At 41.9% G+C, this 21,231-nt stretch overlaps 1 protein-coding gene across 1 annotated transcript in view; it reads right to left on the bottom strand.

Annotated features, from left to right (window-relative positions):
* The window catches only part of SP1 (Sp1 transcription factor), a 41,134-nt gene extending 23,783 nt beyond the window's left edge, over positions 1 to 17,351 (bottom strand). The window contains exons 1-3 of the mRNA XM_068562104.1: positions 17,261 to 17,351; positions 16,028 to 16,185; positions 14,197 to 15,712 (exon numbers count right to left, since the gene is read on the bottom strand). Of these exons, the coding sequence (XP_068418205.1) occupies positions 14,197 to 15,712; positions 16,028 to 16,185; positions 17,261 to 17,267 (1,681 nt within the window). The 5' untranslated portion in view covers positions 17,268 to 17,351. The remainder of the gene's footprint in view (positions 1 to 14,196; positions 15,713 to 16,027; positions 16,186 to 17,260) is intronic.
* Positions 17,352 to 21,231: the final 3,880 nt, after the last annotated feature.

The following is a 21,231-nucleotide window of genomic DNA, read 5'->3' as shown; positions in this document are numbered from 1 at the left end:
GAGTATTTGACAAAAGAGAAATGAACTGTGGCAAACAACTTGATATAATATTACACAGTAATTTAAAATCACCCCTCTGAAAGTGAAATATAAAACAAGGATCCCTACTATTGTGACTCTTATTTAAAAAGACAAGAATGAAATGAGGTACAAATATTAAAAAGGAGTAGGTAAAATTATTTGTAGATGACATGACAGTATACCTGGAAAATAACTAAAAATCACTAAAGAAAGTCACTAAAAATTATTGAAAGCAATAAGATTGTAATACAGCCATTTTAAAATTAACACACAATAAGTCAATAGGTTTCCTATATACAAATAAGAGCCAGTTAGAAATAAAATGGAAGAAAAGATCCTATTTGCAATAGCAACAAAAACTATACAATACGAAGCTTAAACTTAGCAAGAAATGTGTAGGATCAATAAGAAAATAATGAAAGTATAGTATGAGTCAATCAAAATAAAAGTTCCAAAAGAATTTATTAGGGGTACCTGACAAAATATGTCCAATTCATCTGAAACAATAAGAGACTAATCAGGAAAAAAAATTTTAAGTAGTAATAAGGGAAAATGTTAAAACTTTCATAAAGGAAGAGTTATTAAAACAAAGTATCAGAAAAATAATAAAATTAAAACAGGCAACTCACAAGAGAAAACAAATGCAAATAATAAATGAAAATATATTTAACTCCCTAATAATCAGACAACACTAATTAAAGCAAGAATCTTTTTTTCCCACATCATACTGGCAAAGATTGATATCAATGGGAGTATAAATTGTTAGTTTTCTGAAATTCAGTTTAGCTGTAAATATCAAAACATTAAATGTATAAAACCTTTGACCCACTAATGCTTAAAAAAATTTTTTTTGAGGTCAAATTAACATAACATACAAGTACCTATTTGAAAGTATACAATTCAGGGACTTCCCTGGTGGCGCAGCATCTTCCACATGCCGCGGAGCAACTAAGCCCATGCGCCACAACTACTGAGCCTGCACTCTAAAGCCCACGTGCCTAGAGCCCGTGCTCCACAACAAGAGAAGCCACTGCAATGAGAAGCCCCAGCATGCCGCAACTAGAGAAAGTGTGCACGCAGCAATGAAGACCCAACGCAGCCATAAATAAATAGATTTTAAAAAAATAATAATAAAAGTGTACAATTCAGTGGCATTTAGTGCATTCACGATGTTGTGCGACTACCACCTCCCTCTATTTTCAAAACTTTCATCACCCTAGAAAAGCCCCTCTGTCCATTAAGGATTCACTCCCCATTCTCCCCTCACCCCATCTTCTGGCAACCACTGTCTCTACGGATTTTCCTATTCTAGATATTTCATATAAATGGAATCATACAATATGTGACCTTTTTTTGTCTGGCTTCTTTCACTTAGCAGAATGTTTTCCAGGTTCACTCACATTGTAGCATGTATCACTACTTCAGTTCTTTTTATGGCTGAATAATATTTCATCAAATGGATATACTACTTTTGTTTATCCATTGGACATTTAGGTTGTTTCCACCTTTTGGCTATTATGAATAGTGCTGCTATAAACATCTGTGTACAAGTTTCTGTGTGGATGTACGTTTTCATTTCTCCTAGAAATATACCTAGAAGTAGAATTGCTCACTTACATAATTTTAATCTAAAAAGTATAAACAACAATATTCATCAGAGCATTACTTATAACAGTGAAATTTTAGAAAAAAAAGTACATCAGTAGGGTTAAGCATATCCTAGTACAAACATACTATGGAATTCCCATACAATCATTTAAAATGATGATGTAGATGTATATTTATTATTATTTATGGAAAATATGTTTATGATATTCTATTCAGTAAATATAAGATTATGGAGAATTGTGAATAGCATGATTCTACTTCATAAAACAATATGCAGACTTCTTTGTAAACTGTACACAAAGGTACAAAAAGATGTCTGGAAGGATGATCACCAAAATTTCAACAGTGATTTTCTTCGGATAGTTAATGTTCAATAAATTTTTACTTTACTTTCAGTATTATTTGCATTGTTTAATGTTTTTACCAATATCATTTAAACAGGTTACTTAAAAATATATTTAGGGAGTTACCTGGTGGCCTAGTGGTTAGGATTTTGGGCTTTCACTGCCTTGGCCTGGGTTCAATCCCTCGGGAACTGAGACCTCATAAGCCACGCAGCATGGCCAAAAAAATAAATTTTTTTCCTATCCTCAAAGGTATGTTTTCTAATTTTAGCTCTGCAGATCTTTATAAAGTGAATGCTTTGAATTTTCCCATTTCCCACACTGAAACTGTAATTTACATAGCAGTGTGCGTAACCAATGTTCTCCCTTTAGATCATTTGTTCTGCACCCATATGTTTATGGTACCAAACATGCTCTGTATAAAGAAAAACAGAGGTGGTTCCTGCCCTTCAGGCATTTAAGATCTAAAACACTGACATACCTAAAATTGTACAAAGAGCAGCTAACAAACGTTTTAGATATTTGTTTGTATGCATTTGTACATCTATGAATTTACATCACCACAAAGAATTGAGCAGCTATAATCATCCTTGTTCTTAGATGAACAGAAGTCAAGAAATTACAAAATCACTAAATTAAGTCGGTTCAGACCTAACCAGTTTCTCAATTTTTTACTTTCCTTTTGCGATAGAAGATTAAAACAAGCGAGTTTACATACACAACCAGAACAACCATTACTTGATAAAACACACAGTTCAGCAGCAATTTTAAAAAATTTTAGGAGGGCAGACAAATTTTGTGAGCTTTAATAATATTTATAATGTACCATTTTGTGAACTGGGATATGGGTAAAAGAATATCCATTGTATTATCCTTCACACCTGCCTAGATGTCTTAAATTATTTCACAACCATTTTTGAAGTGTTGAGTTTTTTCTCGGGGGGTGGGGGTGAGATACGTGAGACAGGAATTAGCTGAGATTACAAAAGGAAGTAAAACAGTGATTGAGTAAAATCAAGTTCTAGAAAGGTAAAAGGAAAAAATAAAATTGTTTTAATGTACAGAAAACCAAACAACTCTTAAGAAAATAGGGACAGAAAAATGATTCATTGAAACAGAAATTGAGAAACCTAATTATCATTATATGGAGTGTCAACAAAGTGTTCATCAAGGAGAATGTTTTTCTAGCAAACAGTCTGCACCAAGTTCATAACCAGGCCAAAGAGAGATGAAGAAACAGAAAATCCACGGGTAATCCTAAAAACCTCTACTGTCAACTACTGTTTTTACTAGAATGGTTTATGAAAGAACAAAGCATACTGGTTGGAATTTACTTCCTTTGGCAGTTGTGGTAGTTCAATGACTACACCAATGGACAAGAAACATAATGGGTGAGAAAGAACGTGAAGGTCTAGACACAACAACTTGAAAGAGCTGCCTTCAGCTAAGTGATTAAAATCCTACTTTTAAATGGATGGGAAGACAGAACTTTTATTGAGAGGTGGGCACTAATATGTGTTGAGAACCTATTATGTGCTCTCACATGTTCTCTACCTCATTTAATCCTAATAATCCCATGGGGGTAAATATTAATACTAACTAACTCTCTTTTACAGATAAAGAAACCTCAGCTCGGGCTTCCCTGGTGGCGCAGTGGTTGAGAGTCTGCCTGCCGATGCAGGGGACACGGGTTCGAGCCCTGGTCTGGGAGGATCCCACATGCCGCGGAGCGCCTGGGCCCGTGAGCCACAACTACTGAGCCTGCGCATCTGGAGCTTGTGCTCCGCAACAAGAGAGGCCGCGATGGTGAGAGGCCCGCGCACCGCGATGAGGAGTGGCCCCCGCTCGCCGCAACTGGAGAAACCTCAGCTCATAGAGGATGAAGAACTTCCCCTAAGTCACATAGCCAGTAAGAAGCAAAGTTATGATTTGGATCCTAGTGTATCACTCCCCTGTCCATACTGAATATCTCATTCAGGACAAACTTTCTTTTTCTTTCACAAAGGATTTTCAATTACTGCTAGTTTCAGAGCTGGAGTTATTTCGTCCAGCTAAACTGTTCAATCTTATACTACACAGGATGTGAGACTTGTTCATCTGCAAAAACAGTATTTAAAACAAAAAACAAACCGCAGTATTTTGGCTTTAAGATCCCACTTACAGTCAGTCATCTATAACTTCCCATCCAGAAGAGCACTAACCAAGTAGAAAAACTTTTCCCAACAACTGTTCCCAATCTCCCAACAATTTTGTGGATTTTTATATTGTACTTTCAAAGAGTCATTTCATTTTCCCTCCTAACAGCAGCATAGCAAACAGGAAAAAAAAAAAACCAGTACTCTTTAGCGAGTGCCTGTGTTTGTTCATAGTACCAACATCTCACGGGAGGCTGGGAATAGAAATGGGGGTGGTGTGGAGGTGGTATAAGAAAACAGGAGACATGACACAATATGACTCACTTATAAACAGAACCATTCACGTGCAGCAGTAGCTTTCATTTTCAGCCTCCATTTCAGGTTTCAGAAGGCAGCTGCATGGGCCTGATGGTGGTTTTGAACCAGAATTAGAAAAGCCTCAGAACTTGACTTCTGAACAGAAGCTCATGTTTTCCAAACATAACCTTTATATTTTTGTTTCCTCTAGGTACAATATTGTAGAGCATGCTGAGCAAATGCCAGGTATCTCCAAACCATCCGCTACTGTGGTCCTGGGATACCTTGCTTTTATGAGGGGGTCTTCAGATGATGCAACATTAGTAGTCCTTCAGTAACATTCTCATTAAGAGAATCATTCTGGACAATACTATCTATAATACTGAGCCTTTACGGAGCTAAACAAAATGAAAAGTTTGTTGTAAGTTTGATCCTTAGCTTTTTGGAAAGGGACAAATTTCTTGGGTGGTACCACTTTTAAACAGCATCAAACTCCTTTGCAAGCAAAGCAATGATTAAAACCAAACAGTCCATGGAGTAAAAATTTTCAATACTAAGAAAGAAGTACGGGAAATGAAAGTGCCTATTTCATGTAACCCCTCTTACATGTGCCTATTTCTTAAAGTTTAAATGCCTGTTTCTTAAATTTTTATGGTAAAACCCATCTAGATAATGTAATATGATAATATTTTATAATGTCTCCATTCTGGTTATTGCAATAAAATTTTAAGACTTAAGTCAATTATTCATCAGAATGTTTTCAGGAATAAATCAAAGAACCATTAGTAATTTAAGTCTGGATGCATCTGAATTTCACATTTCAGTTAAAAATAGTACAACGTGGGGACTTCCCTGGTGGCGCAGTGGTTGAGAATCCACCTGCCAATGCAGGGGACACAGGTTCAAGCCCTGGTCCAGGAAGATCCCACATGCCGCGGAGCAACTAAGCCAATGCGCCACAACTACCGACCCTGCGCTCTAGAGCCTGCGTGCCACAACTACTGAAGCTCACGTGCCTAAAGCCCGTGCTCCGCAACAAGAGAAGCCACCACAATGAGAAGCCTGCGCACCTCAACGAAGAGTAGCCCCCGCTCGGGAAACTAGAGATAGCTCGCATGTAGCAGCGAAGACCCAACACGGCCAAAAATAATAAATAAATAAAATAAATATAAAAAAGAAATGCATAATAAAAGACCCTTCACAATCCAGCCTCAATTTCCCTTTAAAAAAGAAAAAAACAACATTGTACCTGCTGTATTAAAAAAATAATAAAATTAGGACTTCACTGGTGGCACAGTGGTTAAGAATCCCCCTGCCAATGCAGGGGACATGGGTTTGATCCCTGGTCTGGGAAGATCCCACATGCCACGGAACAACTAAACCCGTGCGCCACAACTATTGAGCCTGTGCTCTAGAGCCCGCGAGCCACAACTACTTAGCCCGCACACATAGAGCCTGTGCTCCGCAACAAGAGAAGCCACTGCAATGAGAAGCTTGTGCACTGCAATGAAGAGTAGCTCCCGCTCGCCACAACTAGAGAAAGCCCGCACGCAGTAACAGACCCAATGCAGCCAAAAATAAATTTATTAAAATAATAAAATTAAATTGAAAAAAAAAACATTGTATATCATGACAATTTTTTTCCCTTTTTTTTTTGCCGTGCCGCACAGCTTGTGGGATATTAGTTCCCCGACCAGGGATCAAACCAGGGCCCCCTGCAGTGGAAGCTTGGAGTCCTAACCACTGGACCGCCAGGGAATTCCTTATCATTAACAATTCTTCATGTGCAATCCTAAACGGTAATAATTCCTGTCTCAAATCTCAATCCTTGAGCTCCATTTTAAGCATCTTACATTACAAATATCCATATTTAAATAATGTAAAAGCAGCTGGATATCAGCTATAGTGTATTAATGATCTTGCTCCATTAGAGTAGGAAATCTGGAAATAATCTTATAATCAGACAAAAAAGCTTAAAATGTAGTTCTAACTGAAAACATAGTATGGAAATGTAGTTTTTTAAAATCTTTGTTTACAGAAGCTAAAAGCAAAGCTACAAAATATATTTCCTCAAAAAATTCAAAACAGAATTACTTGGGAGTTCCCTGACGTTCCACTGGTTAGGACTTGGCACTTTCACTGCCAGGGCCCAGGTTCAATCACTGGTCGCGGAACTGAGATCCCCGCAAGCCGCACAGCACGGCCAGAAATAAATAAATAAATGAAAAAATTAAAAATTAAAAAAAAATAGAATTACCATATGATCCAGCAATCCTACTTCTGGGTATATATCCAAAAGAACTGAAAGCGGGATCTCAAAGAGATATTTGCACACCCAAGTTCACAGCCACACTATTCACAATTGCCAAGAGGTCAAAGAAAGCCAAATGGCCATCACAGATGAACGGATAAAGAAAATGTAGTATATACATACAATGGAATATTATTCAGCATTAAAAAGGAAGGAAATCCTGTCACATGCTACAATATGGATGAGCTTACAAGACATTATGCTAGATGAAATAAGCCTGTTGCAAAAAGACAAATACCCTATGATTCCACTTACACGAGATATCTAAAGTAGTCAAATTCATAGAAATACAAAGTAGAATAATGGCTGCAAGGCGCTGGGAAGAGGGGGAAATAGGATTTTAATAGGTATAGATAGTGTTTCAGTTTTGTAAGATGAAAAGTTTTGGAGATCTGTTGCATAACAATGTGAATATACTTAATATCACTGACCTGTACACTTAAAAATGGTTAAGATGGTACATTTATGTTATGTGGTTTTTACCACAATTAAAAATAATTATTTAAAAATATCTACATAAAAAAATATCTATATTACTTTTCATATTCTTTCGTTTTAATCAATTTTTTCTAAAACTACATAAATGCTAGGGATTTAACAGCAACCAAGCAAAAATATCATTAAGTACATCACAATGTATATACAAATCTCTTCCCTCTTTCCATGCATCTTCTTTTACAAACTTGAGCCAAAATTATAAGTAAAAGTAAAAACAATTAAGTATTAAAGGACATGACAGCCTTTTTATTTATTTTTTAAAACAAATTTATTTATTTTATTTTTGGCTGCATTGGGTCTTTGTTGCTGTGCATGGGCTTTTCTCTAGTTGCGGTGAGCGGGGGCTACTCTTCATTGCGGTGGCTTCTCTTGTTGCGGAGCACGGGCTCTAGGCATGCGGGCTCAGTAGTTGTGTCTCACGGGCTCTAGAGCGCAGGCTCAGTAGTTGTGGCGCACGGGCTTAGCTGCTCCGCAGCATGTGGGATCTTCCCGGACCAGGGCTCGAACCCGTGTCCCCTGCACTGGCAGGTGGATTCTTAACCACTGCGCCACCAGGGAAGTCCATGACAGCATTTTTAATTAAAAATAAATAACCTGACAATATATAACACAGTACAACGAGACTATAATATAAATCCAAAATACTGTGGGACCCTATTATTTAATATATTTTGGTGCAACCCTCAGGATTAGTTGTGTGAAAACTGGTTCCCCCCTCCCTGAAATGCACTAAGTGTAGGTAACTATAACGCAACAGCAACTGGAGCTCCAAGAAGGCACGGGAACATATCTGTTTCAATGAATTCCAAGAGCCTAACATATCTGACACACAATAAATGCTCAATAAATTTTGCTAAACTTTGGACTTCCCTGGTGGCGCAGTGGTTAAGAATCCACCTGCCAATGCAGGGGACACGGGTTCGAGCCCTGGTCCGGGAAGATCCCACATGCCGTGGAGCAACTAAGCCTGTGTGCCACAACTACTGAGCCTGCGCTCTAGAGCCCACGAGCCACAACTACTGAAGCCTGCGCGCCTAGAGCCCATGCTCTGCAACAAGAGAAGCCACTGCAATGAGAAGCACACGCACCACAACGAAGAGTAGCTCCCTTGGGCTTCCCTGGTGGCGCAGTGGTTGAGAGTCTGCCTGCCAATGCAGGGGACACGGGTTCGAGCCCTGGTCTGGGAGGATCCCACATGCCGCGGAGCAACTGGGCCCGTGAGCCACAATTACTGAGCCTGCGCGTCTGGAGCCTGTGCTCCGCAACGAGAGAGGCCGCGATAGTGAGAGGCCCGCGCACCGCGATGAAGAGTGGCCCCCGCTTGCCGCAACTGGAGAGGGCCCTCGCGCAGAAACGAAGACCCAACACAGCCTAAATAAATAAATAAATAAATACTTTAAAGAAAAAAAAAAATTATAAAAAAAAAAAGAGTAGCTCCCGCTCACCGTAACTAGAGAAAGCCCGCACGCAGCAACAAAGACCCAACGCAGCCAAAAATAAACAAATTTATTTTAAAAAAAAGAGAGAGTAGTAGTGTAGTGGAAAGGATACTCATCTGAAGTCAGAAGACCTCTATCACTCTGTAAATTTTGTCAGTGACCTTTGGCAAGTCACTGAATCTTTCTACACCTTAGGTTTCCAAAAGGAGGGTACTGGAGGGACTTCCTTGGTGGCACAGTGGATAAGACTCCATGCTCCCAATGCAGGGGGCCCAGGCTCGATCCCTGGTCGGGGAACTAGATCCCACATGCATGCCGCAACTAAGGAGCCCACAAACTGCAGCTAAGGAGCCCACCTCCTGCAACTAAGACCCAGCACAACCAAATAAATATATTTAAAAAAAAGGAGGGAATTGGAGGGGATCCTCACCCCCCTTCTAAGCAATCCAAACAGGGTCAAGTTAATGAAGACCATATGGAATAATCTGAAAAGATCTATCTCAATAGCATTTAACCTTACTTAGATTATTTGCAGCAAATATTTGATTTCCTATGAAAACCGTTTAAAAATTTTTTTTCAGAGATGCAGATTTTTTGTTTTGTTTTTGTTTTGTTTTGGCCTCACCGCGCGGCTTGCAGGATCTCAGTTCCCTGACCAGAGACTGAACCCAGGCCCATAGCAGTGAAAAGAGCCGAGTCCTAACCACTGGACCACCAGGGAATTCCTTCAGAGATGTAGATTTTTAACTGAGTTCTCTCATCTTGTAAAGGGCAAGTCTTTGTCTTGACCTGGGTATTTTATATTTTAACCCCTTCTTTGAAATCATTAAATTATTATTTATTTTGCACATAGATATAGGGTGAGAAGGATTCATAGTAAATTAGACAGGCACGCCCAACTTGTCAAACAAGTTATACTACGCAGTTTCCATAAGCCACTCAGAGTTTAAAACACACTGGAGTGAGGGCCTTCCCTGGTGGTCCAGTGGTTAAGACTCCACGCTCCCAGTGCAGGCGGCCCAGGTTCGATCCCTGGTCAGGGAACTAGATCCCGCATACATGCTGCAACTAAAGATCCTGCACACCACAACAGAGATCCCGCGTGCCACAACTAAGACCTGGAGCAGCCAAATAAATAAATGAATGTTTTTAAAATAAATAAATAATTAATTAAAATTAAAAACACTGGAATGAAAAGTATAAATTCAAATTATAGCCCAGATTTGCAACCAACTCTGAAGAAAAAAACTTTCTTCAGAAACTTTTTCAGGGTCTTTTAAGGGGCCCAATTCTTAAAACCTAGAATAGTATTAACAATGTAATCATAGTGTCGCATATACCTTTTAAATAATGCTTCAGAACACCAGGGCCTGCATAATAATGCTAAATGTTAGAGAAAGGGATAGTACTATTGTGATATCCCTTCTGTATGAAATATGAAAAATATGCCTGTTTTTCAATTAAACAGCAAATTGAAAAATTTCAACTAATTATTATCTATTAATGTTTACAGACACCCAATCAGAAACTTACAAAGCGTTATGTAATAAAGCTTTTCTACAGATTTTCATCTTACATTTAAAACATTTTCAAGGAGGGAAAACAAAACAATCAGAAGCAAGGAATGAGCAGAACTAAAGTTTTAGTGCCAACATTTATATGCTACTTTACAAAGTAGAACAATTAAAGGGAAAGGGAGATATGAGAACAGATAACTAAATTTTTCTGAAACACTAGGCACCCTTGTGCTCGTTATTTAATTAAGAACTAAAATGGCCACATTACACAATGCAACGGGATTTAACAATGACGTCATTGACAGAAAGCCACTGGAATGAATAAATAGGAGCAATTGAAAAGGTCTCAAGACTGCCTTCTCGGTCTTTTCAAATCAATCAAGGCACCTAGGTTTTAAAGGAGACCTTTTCTACTTACACTGAACTCGTTTAAAAAGCACTTAAAAAAATCACACTAAGAATCAAATATAATATTAGGTACAACAAATGATGCAGAAACATTTTATATTTGATAAAAGTATATTATTTTAAAATAGAAAATTCTGTTGTATAACCTTTTGCACTAGAATGTTAATTTTGAACACATTTAAATCATCTAAACCTACTTATCACTAATGTTCAAATGAACTAGTCTAAAATACAACTCTCTTAACAAATTAGGTCTCAGCAATCTGACCCCAAGTTTAGCGACACTTGGCAAACCAACTCTGGTATCGCATTCAACTTAACTTCTAAGAGGAGACATTTTCCTGACCCCGATAAAACTGAGCAGATGTGAAATTTTTATTTTTAGTGCCAGAAATTTGCTTCTTGAGTGAATTATAGCCATCAAGGAAATGTGCTCTATTCTCTTGCCAAAGCCCACTCCTGCACTCTTTATTAGGCAGAACTCCCACAAAGTCATCCAAACTAAGTCTTTCAAAACCAGGCCCCTCCTCAACCTGGGGGAAGAGTTTTCTGGATTTAGTAGTGGCTGAGAAAAAATCTGAAGCTTTAAGCTTAAAAAAAAAAAAAAAGCAAGATCTATGAGCGTATGACTACAAAATGAAAGGAAAAAGGGTGCTGATAAAGGAGAAAGGGTGTTGATTAAAAAAAAAAAAAAAAAGCTTCTAACTTAAAAAACAACAAAAACTAAGAGCCCATAGATCATTTCACTGTCTGGAAACTAAACTCAGTTTACTGGGTGGTCCCTTCTTCACCACCACCCACCATGGGCAGAGCTGTGAAAAACAGGAATACAGAGACGGCGGGCTTATTTGGTTCTAAGTTTGTGCCTTTGCCTGTATATTCAAGCAAACAAACATAGTGAAAGTCAAAATGAGAGCTTAGAAGATTTTTAAACGTTACTTTTTAAAAATAATAAATGTGGGAATTCCCTGGCGGTCCAGTAGTTGGGACTCCTCGCCTCCACTGCCGGGGGCGGGGGCGGAGGGAGGAGGGGGGATGGTTTCCTTAGATCCCTGGTCGGGTAACTAGGATCCCACAAGCCCTGCAATGTGGCCAAAAAAAAAAAAAAAAAAAAAGTAAAGTAAACATACTAAGCTGCAGTCTTCCACAACCATGTAATAATAATGTCTCACTTTGCAGAGTGCTATCTACCTACCTCTCTGTATCTTACAACATGATTTGATATCCAAAGCTCTTTCCACTACATCATACTGCCAAGAGGTTGAGTTTTTCTAATAAAATAACTATATACCAGAAAAACCATATATCAGAAATAACTATACATGAGACACTTTGTAGCAGCCACACAACAGCTAAGGAGCACTAAGCTTCCAGGAAATGACTTTATTATCTTTCATTAAGGCTGAAGTCAGATCAATTGAAGGGGAAAAAAATGTTGCACAAGTATGACTAACCAGAAAGGAAGAAATACGTATCTTCAGAAACCACTATTAATAAAGCAATCTCAACTCACACAAAATGGCCTTTCAGAGCCTCATTCTCTCCTTAGTGAATGTCAAACTGCTGCTACCTTACAAAAAGGCATGCATTTTCTAGAGCTCAGAGACCATCAATAACAGCTAGGTAGGTAGCCCTATCTTATGACATAGTAAATGGCAGACTTCCCCAGAGCATGATTTAGCAATGAAAGTGTCTCAGAACTGTTCCTTAGAGCTGAAGTTATAAACCTTTTAAAAATTGCAAGGATCCAAATTATTACTAACTAGAACAATCTCAGTTTTGCTTTCCTTTGAAGAGCAAAACTGCTGGATACAACAACCTAAGAGCAAAGAGAAAACAAACACAAATGTAGATTACCCAGAAAGTGTCTAATTTTCCAGGCTGTTGGGTTCAGTTTTTATTAAACTTTTCCCATTTCTACTCCCATAATTTTTAGCCTATAAAACACTTGCCAGCTCTAGAGCCTTAAATTTCAAAGAAACAAAAATATCTTTTCCGAAACATTTTAAACAGTCTAAAGGATTTCTCATGTCCCAAGTTAAAACTAACAGGTAATGAATGCCCCAGACTAGAACTAACAGCAAGTAGTCTCATCACTTAAGTGCTTCCCAGTATCTCAAAGTACTCATCTAGAAAATAAGGCAGTTGTATGAGATGATTTTCTCAGGTCCCTTCCAGCTCTAACTTTCTATTCCAAGATCTCCAATTCACTAAGAAAATTACTGTCTGTTAAGGCTCAAAATGTACTAATTTTAAACACACTACAAGACTGTAAGAAAGTAGGGAACTTGAGCAGACCTCCCCAGCACAGATTTTTCTAAACTGCAAAAGGCAGGAAATATGGTTGCCTATTTGTTATCCTCTCTTACGTAAGAACCAGTCTAAACGCAATGAGAACTCTATAATAAAAGTAAACAGTTAATAAACCCACACATATTCCAAAAGAAGTAGAAGTTCGGTGGTATTAAACTATTTCCCATCATAACTTGTATATATCATGCCAGAATATAAAAATGTGTATGTATCCTAATGTGCTTTATTAAAGATTAGCTCCATCACCATGGAATTTAAAATGATAAATTCTAAATAAACTTTCACCTTTTTAAATAAATGTTTTAAATTTCAAATTAACCAATACTAGTGAACATAGTTCAAAATAAATGACTGAATAGTAGCATCAACTGATTCAACATACATTCCAATATATACCTCTTCCCTGACGACTCTTTCCCCTTCAAAGTTCTCCTTATTCCCAACTCCTCTCAGCTCCACCTCCCCAACTCCATTCTGGGCCCCACTCCCTTTCTCGCCCCTCCCTTCTCAACCACACACTACTTTCAAAGCAGACTAGGAAGTGGCTCTCTAATCTAGGAAGTATCAGAATCACCTCGGAAGCCTAAGAAACAAAAAATAAATAAATTTTTTAAAAAAAGAATCACCTATGAAGCTTGTTAAAAATACACATAAGTACTTTCAGGGTAAGTAGGAGTTGAAAAAATTAAACCTTGCTTGCTCAGAGGGTACGCTCTTCTGGTTAACTAAAGATTAACCAGGGAACTTATTTTGTTGAAAAGTCCTTTGGAATCCATCACTTTTCCCTTGCTTACAGTTCATGAGAAGTATCTGATGATTTAATAACTGCCCTACAAATAGGTTAAGTTTATAATCAATTCCTATCCCGCAGGGGTGAGCCCTCAGGCCAAATAAAGCCCTCAAGGTAAGAATGGTTTTATATTTTTAAAGTGTTGCAAAAACCAAACAAAAAAGTACATGTAACTGAAACCACATGTGGCCCACAAGGCCTAAAATATTTACTGTCTGGCAGTTTACAGAAAAAGTTTGCCGACCCTTGTTCCGTAGCACCAAAGGCACTGAAGTACAGAGACCCCAGGGACACTGCCCAGAAGGGCTCCTTTCTCATCAGATTAACTGAGGAAAAAAAAAAAAGATTCCATTAAGTCAGTTCCAAATGACTTAGAATCACTGCTATTTCTCTAATTGACTTGCCCTCAAGAAAGTGTTACCCTCAAGAGGTTCTACTCCCTTCTTTAGACTCAATAGTTTCAGCTAAGATGCTAGGTAGCTCTGAAGATAAATACAAAAGATTTCAAGCCTTACCTGAGGCATTTGCTATAGCCAAGGGCAGACTTGGAAGCTGGTGCACCTGGATTCCTGAAGCACCCAAAGCACTGAGGTTAATGGTCTGGAGGCCAGGCATGGAGGAGAGTTGAGCAGCATTCACAGTGACTGTGCCGGCAGGGATGGAGGCAGCTGAGGCAATAGGTGTAAGGGTGGTACTGCTGCTGCTGGTCTGCCCCAAGGAAACACCCTGCATTGGGGCCAAGGTGATTGTCTGGGCCTGTGGGTTCTGAACTTGGAGGTTCTGCAGCTGAAGAGTCTGCCAACTGACCTGTCCATTGGGCCCCACTGTTGGTGTCCGGATGATGATAGGGCCAGAGTTTGGAACAGCCTGAAGCTGAAGGTTCTGGAGGGTTTCCTGGGAGATAGCTTGAGTTGTAAAGGTCTGCCCTGACAGTGGGGCTGCTTGGAGGGCCTGGAGGGCCTGTCCCCCTTGAACTAGCTGAGGCTGGATGAGAATTTGTTGTTGTTGCTGCGTCTGCTGGTTTTGCTCTCCCTCTTTTTGTTGACTTGCTTGCAGTGAGCCTCCAGATGTCTGGTTCTGCTGGATGTTCAGAGCATCAGATCCCTGCAGCCCACTGACCCTCTGCGGTGTCTGGCTTTGAGAGTTGGTCCCTGCTGATCCGCTGGTGGTAAAGTTCATAATTCCCATGTTGCTGGTGGTAGTAGTTGTTGAGTAGCTATTGGCATTGGTGAAAAAGGAGCTGGAACTGGCTTGTGATGATACCAAACTGGCAGAACTGATGGCAGTCCCTGAGGTGACAGGCTGTGAGCCACTCTCCTGGGACCCAGAGCTGCTGATCGTGACTGCCTGAGAGCTAGGAGTCAAGGTAGCTGCGGAAACGCTGTTGACAGGTAGCAAGGTAATATTCCCATTCAGGGCCACTGGTACATTGGTCACATACTGAGTCTGTCCTGAGAGTACATTATTAGCCAGGCCTTGGAGGGGGACAGCCTGCTGGAGTAGGTTTGGCATAGCAGCAATGATGTTGCCTCCACTTCCTCGATTTGTGATGATCTGTTGGTTTGCACCTGGTATGATCTGTATCTGACCTGAACCATCCTGCTGCACTTGAGCCCCAGTGGCAGTAAATTGCAGCTGTTGCCCATCAACGGTCTGGAACTGTGGGATTACTTGATACTGAATATTAGGCATCACTCCAGGCAGTCCTGTCAGGACTTGCTGGTTCTGTAGGTTGGAGGTGGCAGCCACAACATACTGCCCACCAGAGACCGTGCGATTCTTGGAAGACTCACTGCCATTGTTGCCATTGGTACTGCTGCCACTCTGTTCCTTCGAGGTAGGGGTAGCCCCAGAGGAGGAAGAGATGATCTGCCAGCCATTGGCACCCTGGGAAAGTTGTGTGGCTGTGAGGTCAAGCTCACCTGTGCCCCCTGACTGGCTTGGGCCCTGGGAGTTGTTGCTGTTTTCATTGGGTGACTCAATTCTGCTGCAAGTTGCTGCCAGCAGGGCCAAAGGGGATGGCTGGGATTCCTGGCCAGAAATAAAGGAGAGGAAAGGAGTTACTTTAGTGACACCCATCTGTCAGCCCAGGGGGTAGTACACAAAATATAAACAGCAAAACAGTGCAAAGAAGGAGAAAAAAACAAAAACAAAAAGCTGACCTATCCATATTGCTGAAATTCTCATTTTGGGGGATCTCCAAGCTACTTGTCTCTCTGTGCTTACTTCCCTATCTATAAAAGTTCAGCCCTTTCTTAAAAATTTTCCTATGAAAAGTAAGACAATCATCTACGAATATTTACATCCTCTCAACACCTTCCCCACTCTGTCCAGATCCTCACTTACCTGCCCTCCTCCTCCTCCACTGCTGCTGCTACTGCCTGTGCTGCTGCTTCGAGCCTGAGAAAAGGCACCACCACCATTACCATTGCCCCCATTATTGCCACCAACTCCTTTTTCAATCTTCACCACAGCTGTCATTTCATCCATGGAGTGATCTTGGTCTAAAAAGAATTTAAAAATAACTTAAAGTTGAAGAAAGGAAAAGAGTAAAGTGAGGAAGGGTAAAGGAGGCTGTGATGAAACAGAAATGACTAACAGGAAGGTGAAAGGCGCCAGTATTAAGAGAAAAAAAAAAAAAAGGATTGGGGGAGAAGGAACAGTTGTAGGACCAGTAGATGTGAACTAGGCTAGGTGGTGCCAAAACTGGGCCTCAACGCTCCCTTGCACAAAATTAAACTCAGAAAACATTGAAAAGGTGCTTTTGATATAGGAAATGTGAAGGTCGGTGGGCATGTTGAAAGAGTTTAAAAGTATCCTGGGGAAAAAAAGGATAAGTAAGGCACAAAACAACATGTGGGTAGATGGAAAGTTTGCTAAAAGTAGGGTCAAAGGAGATAGGGAAAAAGAGAAATTCAAGTGTAAAAAATAACAAGAGGAAAGGAAGAGAAAGGGGAAAAGAACAGATAAAAAGTTTGAGTGGGGAAACATCTGTGAATACTAGTAAGGGGCTAAAGAGGTCCAGGGGTTAGAAATCAGGCGTTTCGGGGCGGCTACAGGGCGGGCCCTAGAGGGAAAGGGCGGTTTCGGGGTGAGGGGCGTGGAAAGGGCGGGACGGTAGGGGGGAGGGGTAATTTGCGGGGGGGAGGGGTAATCTACGGCCGGGGGGTGGGGGAGGGCCTTGGGGCCGGCGGCGACCAGAGGGCGGACCAGGGAGGCGGTTGGCCCGGGCGGGGCCTGCACTGCTCGGGCCGCCCCCGCGGCTCCAGCCCCCGGCAGGAGGAGCCTCAGGCGGGCGGCCGAGTAGTGGGGGGTAAGGCCCGTCCCCCGTGGCCGGGGCGGGCAGGGGGCGGGCGAGGCCACGCTGCCCCCTCCCCCGGGGCGGGTGGCCCATCCCCCTCCTCCGCGGAGGCCCCGCCACTGCCCCTTCTCCCTCCCTTCCCTCCGCCCCGGGCGGGACCAAGGCCGCCGCCGCCGCCTCCCGCCCGTCCCCCCTACGGCGGGGACCGCCCGGTCGGCCCTTGCGCGCGCCCCCTCACTCCCCTCCCACCCCTAAGCTTGGAGTGGACTCATCCTTACCGCTCATGGTGGCAGCCGAGGGACGAGCTCAAGGGGGTCCTGTCCGGGGGGGTTGGGGGGGGCCAGGAAAAACGCGGACGCTGACGAGGCAAGCGAACCCGGACCGGACAGGGAGGGGGGGGGGTAAGGAGGAGGGAGCAGCGCGCCACAAGCCCGGCCTAGGCCCCGCCCCTTCACTGCTGCCCCGCCCAATGAGGGAGGGAGAAAGGAGGGACTTGCAGAAGAAAGACCGGTAGATTGCCCAATGGTAAGACTCGCTTGCACTCTTAAGGCGTGCAAGACAAAGTTGCGTGCGAGGTGTCCGCCCAAAAAGAGCGCCCTCTCAGTTTTAAAGGCCAATGAAAGACGCAGGAAGTGAAGGTGGGCGGGAACTAAAGGTGATAGGCTTGAAAAGAAGCCAGTCAACTGCCAGGCGGGCTCCCTGAGAGGTAGGGATAGGAAGAGCTTTCATTGGAATGACAGAACAACAACCAACCAGAACCCTGGACGTGCCTGGGCAAAGTCCTGGTGGGAGGAGGTAAGAAGTAGACAGGAATGGGATAGGATGAAACTGATCAAAACCAGTCAGAAATCAGGCGGGCAGCCAGGAAAGTTATGATTGGATTAACACTGAAAAGAGACACGATAGGACGCAAGTTGACATCAATAAAAGCCAATTGAACGCCGCGTGAGCTCTGAGGGCAGGAACCTGGAGTGGGCAGAGGAGAATTGGCGTCTCCCTCAGTCATTCAGTCCAATGAGGCGGCGGGGGAAGCCTGGCACCGCCTCCAACTTAACCAATGGGCGTTACTAGAGCCGGGAGGGAACAGGGCTGTGCCAGGAGGAGTCCGTCGCCATTTTGGCCCTCCTCAGGGAACGTCTTCACCGTGATTAGGTAGCAACGCTTCAGCGGAACCGTGCAGCTCAACAAGTGTCAGGGCCGAGCTACTCGGCGCGTAGGTCTGCCGTGACACCAGGGCTCGTTTGAGTCTTAATTTAACCGCTCTTAAAAGTACTTTTCACGTCTCACTCTCCCCCGGGTGGGCGGACAGGCAAGCGGGTGCCTCTGAATGTGGTGTAAGCCCTGTAGATACACGCTCAACGAGATCTGGCGAGGGTGTTCACACATTCAGTTAATAATGTGCTGACCAATTTGCACGGTCTTTGTGACTGCAGCAAACGCCATTTTATTAAATTCCCCCCAGACAGAGGTGCTAGCTACTTAACTTAAGGCAGGTTAACTTTTCAAGAGCTTGCCTTTGAAGGCTAAAGCATGTTGGAGAACTTCCCAGAGTCAAGATTCTGTAAGCCACTTCCCCTCCCCCCGCCCCCTTTAATTGTAAATACAGTCTAAGCAAAAAGCGAGCTAGCAAGATAGAGTTCCTGCTTTTTGCAACTACAAAGGTTAAAGGAGATTTTTCCTGAGACACCTGAATTTCTGGTCTCCCATTCTGCCTCTCCTGTATCCTAGTTTTGGTGGAGGCAGCCTGGGTGGTTTGTCAATAACACGACAAGGTCATTCTCTTTCTCATTTGTATGTTGTATGTTGGCACTTCATTATCTGCAATTCAGCACTTGATAGTGTCACGTTTTGAAGTCTGGATTCCCCCAAAACTGAGATCTCTTGCTGCTTTGGGCAAGGCCTGAAGGTGAAAGCCTATAGTGTTAGGTGCCTAGGTCAGCTAGGCATCTTGCATTCCTTATGTCATTCTCATAATGAAGATATTAGTATTAGAGATATTATGTATTTTATAAGTGAAGAAATTGAGGCTGGGAAGTAACTTGCCCAAGATCACAAAGCTAATGAGTTGTACTGCCAGATTCCAACCCAGAATAGTCCCACAAAAAGTCTTCTATAAATTCTTAAGTGAATAAAGCGATGCCTTGTATAACCATTTATGAAAATGGGCTTAATAAAAAAAATACTTCTTTTAATTTTTGGCCACACCCCACTGCATGTGAGATCTTAGTTCCCTGACCAGAGATCGAACATGCACGCCCTGCATTGGAAGGCGGAGTCTTAACCACTGGATGGCCAGGGAAGTCCCAAATTTATTTAGTTTTAAAAAAGCTTTTTATTGTTACCTTCTAACTCCTGAAAAAAATCCTGCCCATACTTCCAGGACGGCTCAAATGGTATCATACTCTTATAAAACATCACATTTCCATTAATAGCATCTCTCCCTAGGTCAAAGTTTCTCAAAATACAATATCAGAGTCTTTATCTGTATCCTCTGGACTGCTTTTTTAAAAAGGTGGATTCCTAGACCCCATCTCAGACCTAATAAATGAGATTCTCTGGGGTGGGTCATGAGAATATGCATTCTTAAATAGCTCTTTCAGGTGATTAGTCCCTAAATCAGAGTTTAAGAAACACTAAGGGAAGAAATTGAAGAGAAGAAACTTCCAGAAGGAAAGAAACTTCCTGGAGGGAAGAAGCTGTATTACTCATCTTTGTAAACCAAGCTCTGGAGATTCCAACAGCTGTTTAGTGTATTTAGCAAAGGACCACACCCAAACTTGCTGGGGGGGAGGGAGGAGGAACTAACACCGAAGAGCAGCCCTCTGAACGTTTCACGTGTGTTGTCTAATCCTTTCAACCAATTTAAGAAATTGTCATCCTCTTCTACAGATGAGAAACCTGAGGCTCAGATACTTCAGTTAAATTATGACTGTTTTGTTTAGTTTCAACGCTTGTGTTTTTTCCAACAATTCTAAGCTAGTCTAAGCCTGAAATGGGGACTAGGGTTTGATTTTATTCCAGGTAGTGAGAAAAAAGGCCTAGATTTAGACTCAGAAATTCAAGAGCCACCATCCTTTTCACAATACTCTCTCCTTGCTTCTCCAGGACAAGACAGAATTCAGATCCTGGCTAGTGAGGGATGTCCTCGACATAAGCCTGTTTATTGATAGTTCCTGAGAGCATATGGACATGATCCATCGTGTCCAATTCATCTGTGAAAACCTGAACAAATTTTCTTTTTTCTTTTTAATTAATTAATTTATTTATTTATTTTTGGCTGCGTTGGGTCTTCGTTGCTGTGCGCAGGCGTTCTCTAGTTGCGGCGAGCGGGGGTTACTCTTTGTTGCGGTGCATGGGCTTCTCATTGTGGTGGCTTCTCTTGTTGTGGAGCACAGGGTCTAGGCGTGCGGGCTTCAGTAGTTGTGGCATGTGGGCTCAGTAGTTGTGGCTCGCAGGCTCTAGAGTGCAGGCTCAGTAGCTGTGGCGCACAGGCTTAGTTGCTCCGCGGCATGTGGGATCTTCCCGGAACAGGGCTCGAACCATGTGCCCTGCATTGGCAGGCGGATTCTTAACCACTGCGCCACCAGGGAAGTCCCCATAACTCTTATCTTTGATAAGAACGAACTCTAATGAAGTCTGTCCTACCTCCCCCAGCTATTGAACACTCACTCTGTCCACCATGCTCTTTTTACATACATCCATTAGAGGTATCTAAATATCACATCTCCTCCAATCAGACAAAGAAAGCAGTCTGAGGGCGGGGATGATACCTTTTCACTTTGTATCCTCAAGGCCTGGGATACAGTTGACACCCAGTAAATACTTGATAAATGGAGGGGGAAGCCTAGTCCCCAAAATCCTGAATAGGTCTCCAGATATTACAATGCCATGGATTGATTCTCAGCCTTCGGTTGGTTGCCTTTTACAAGTTGAAACTGATTTTGAAGCTGCTCTTTGATTCTAACAATTTCCCACTTAGCAATCTGGTAACGGGAACATTTTATAAATTAAAAGACACAAATGATTCAAAATTCTCCTTTTATACCATCATTGTAACCTCCCTCTCAGTAAGCTTTCAACTACAGCTGTTAAGAACAAAACACACTGACTAAAATTTCATTTACCTGTCCTACCTTCTCTAGGATAAAGGAGTGTAGGAAAGAAAAATAGTCCCTGACAAGAAAATAAAGTCTCAACGGTCTTATAAACCTTCACATTCTAGCTCTCTGAACAGGAAAACAATCCTAGA

Source organism: Eschrichtius robustus, chromosome 13, assembly GCF_028021215.1.
Source record: "Eschrichtius robustus isolate mEscRob2 chromosome 13, mEscRob2.pri, whole genome shotgun sequence".
Lineage (NCBI taxonomy): Eukaryota > Metazoa > Chordata > Mammalia > Artiodactyla > Eschrichtiidae > Eschrichtius > Eschrichtius robustus.
This window is presented reverse-complemented; position numbering and strand designations above follow the sequence as displayed.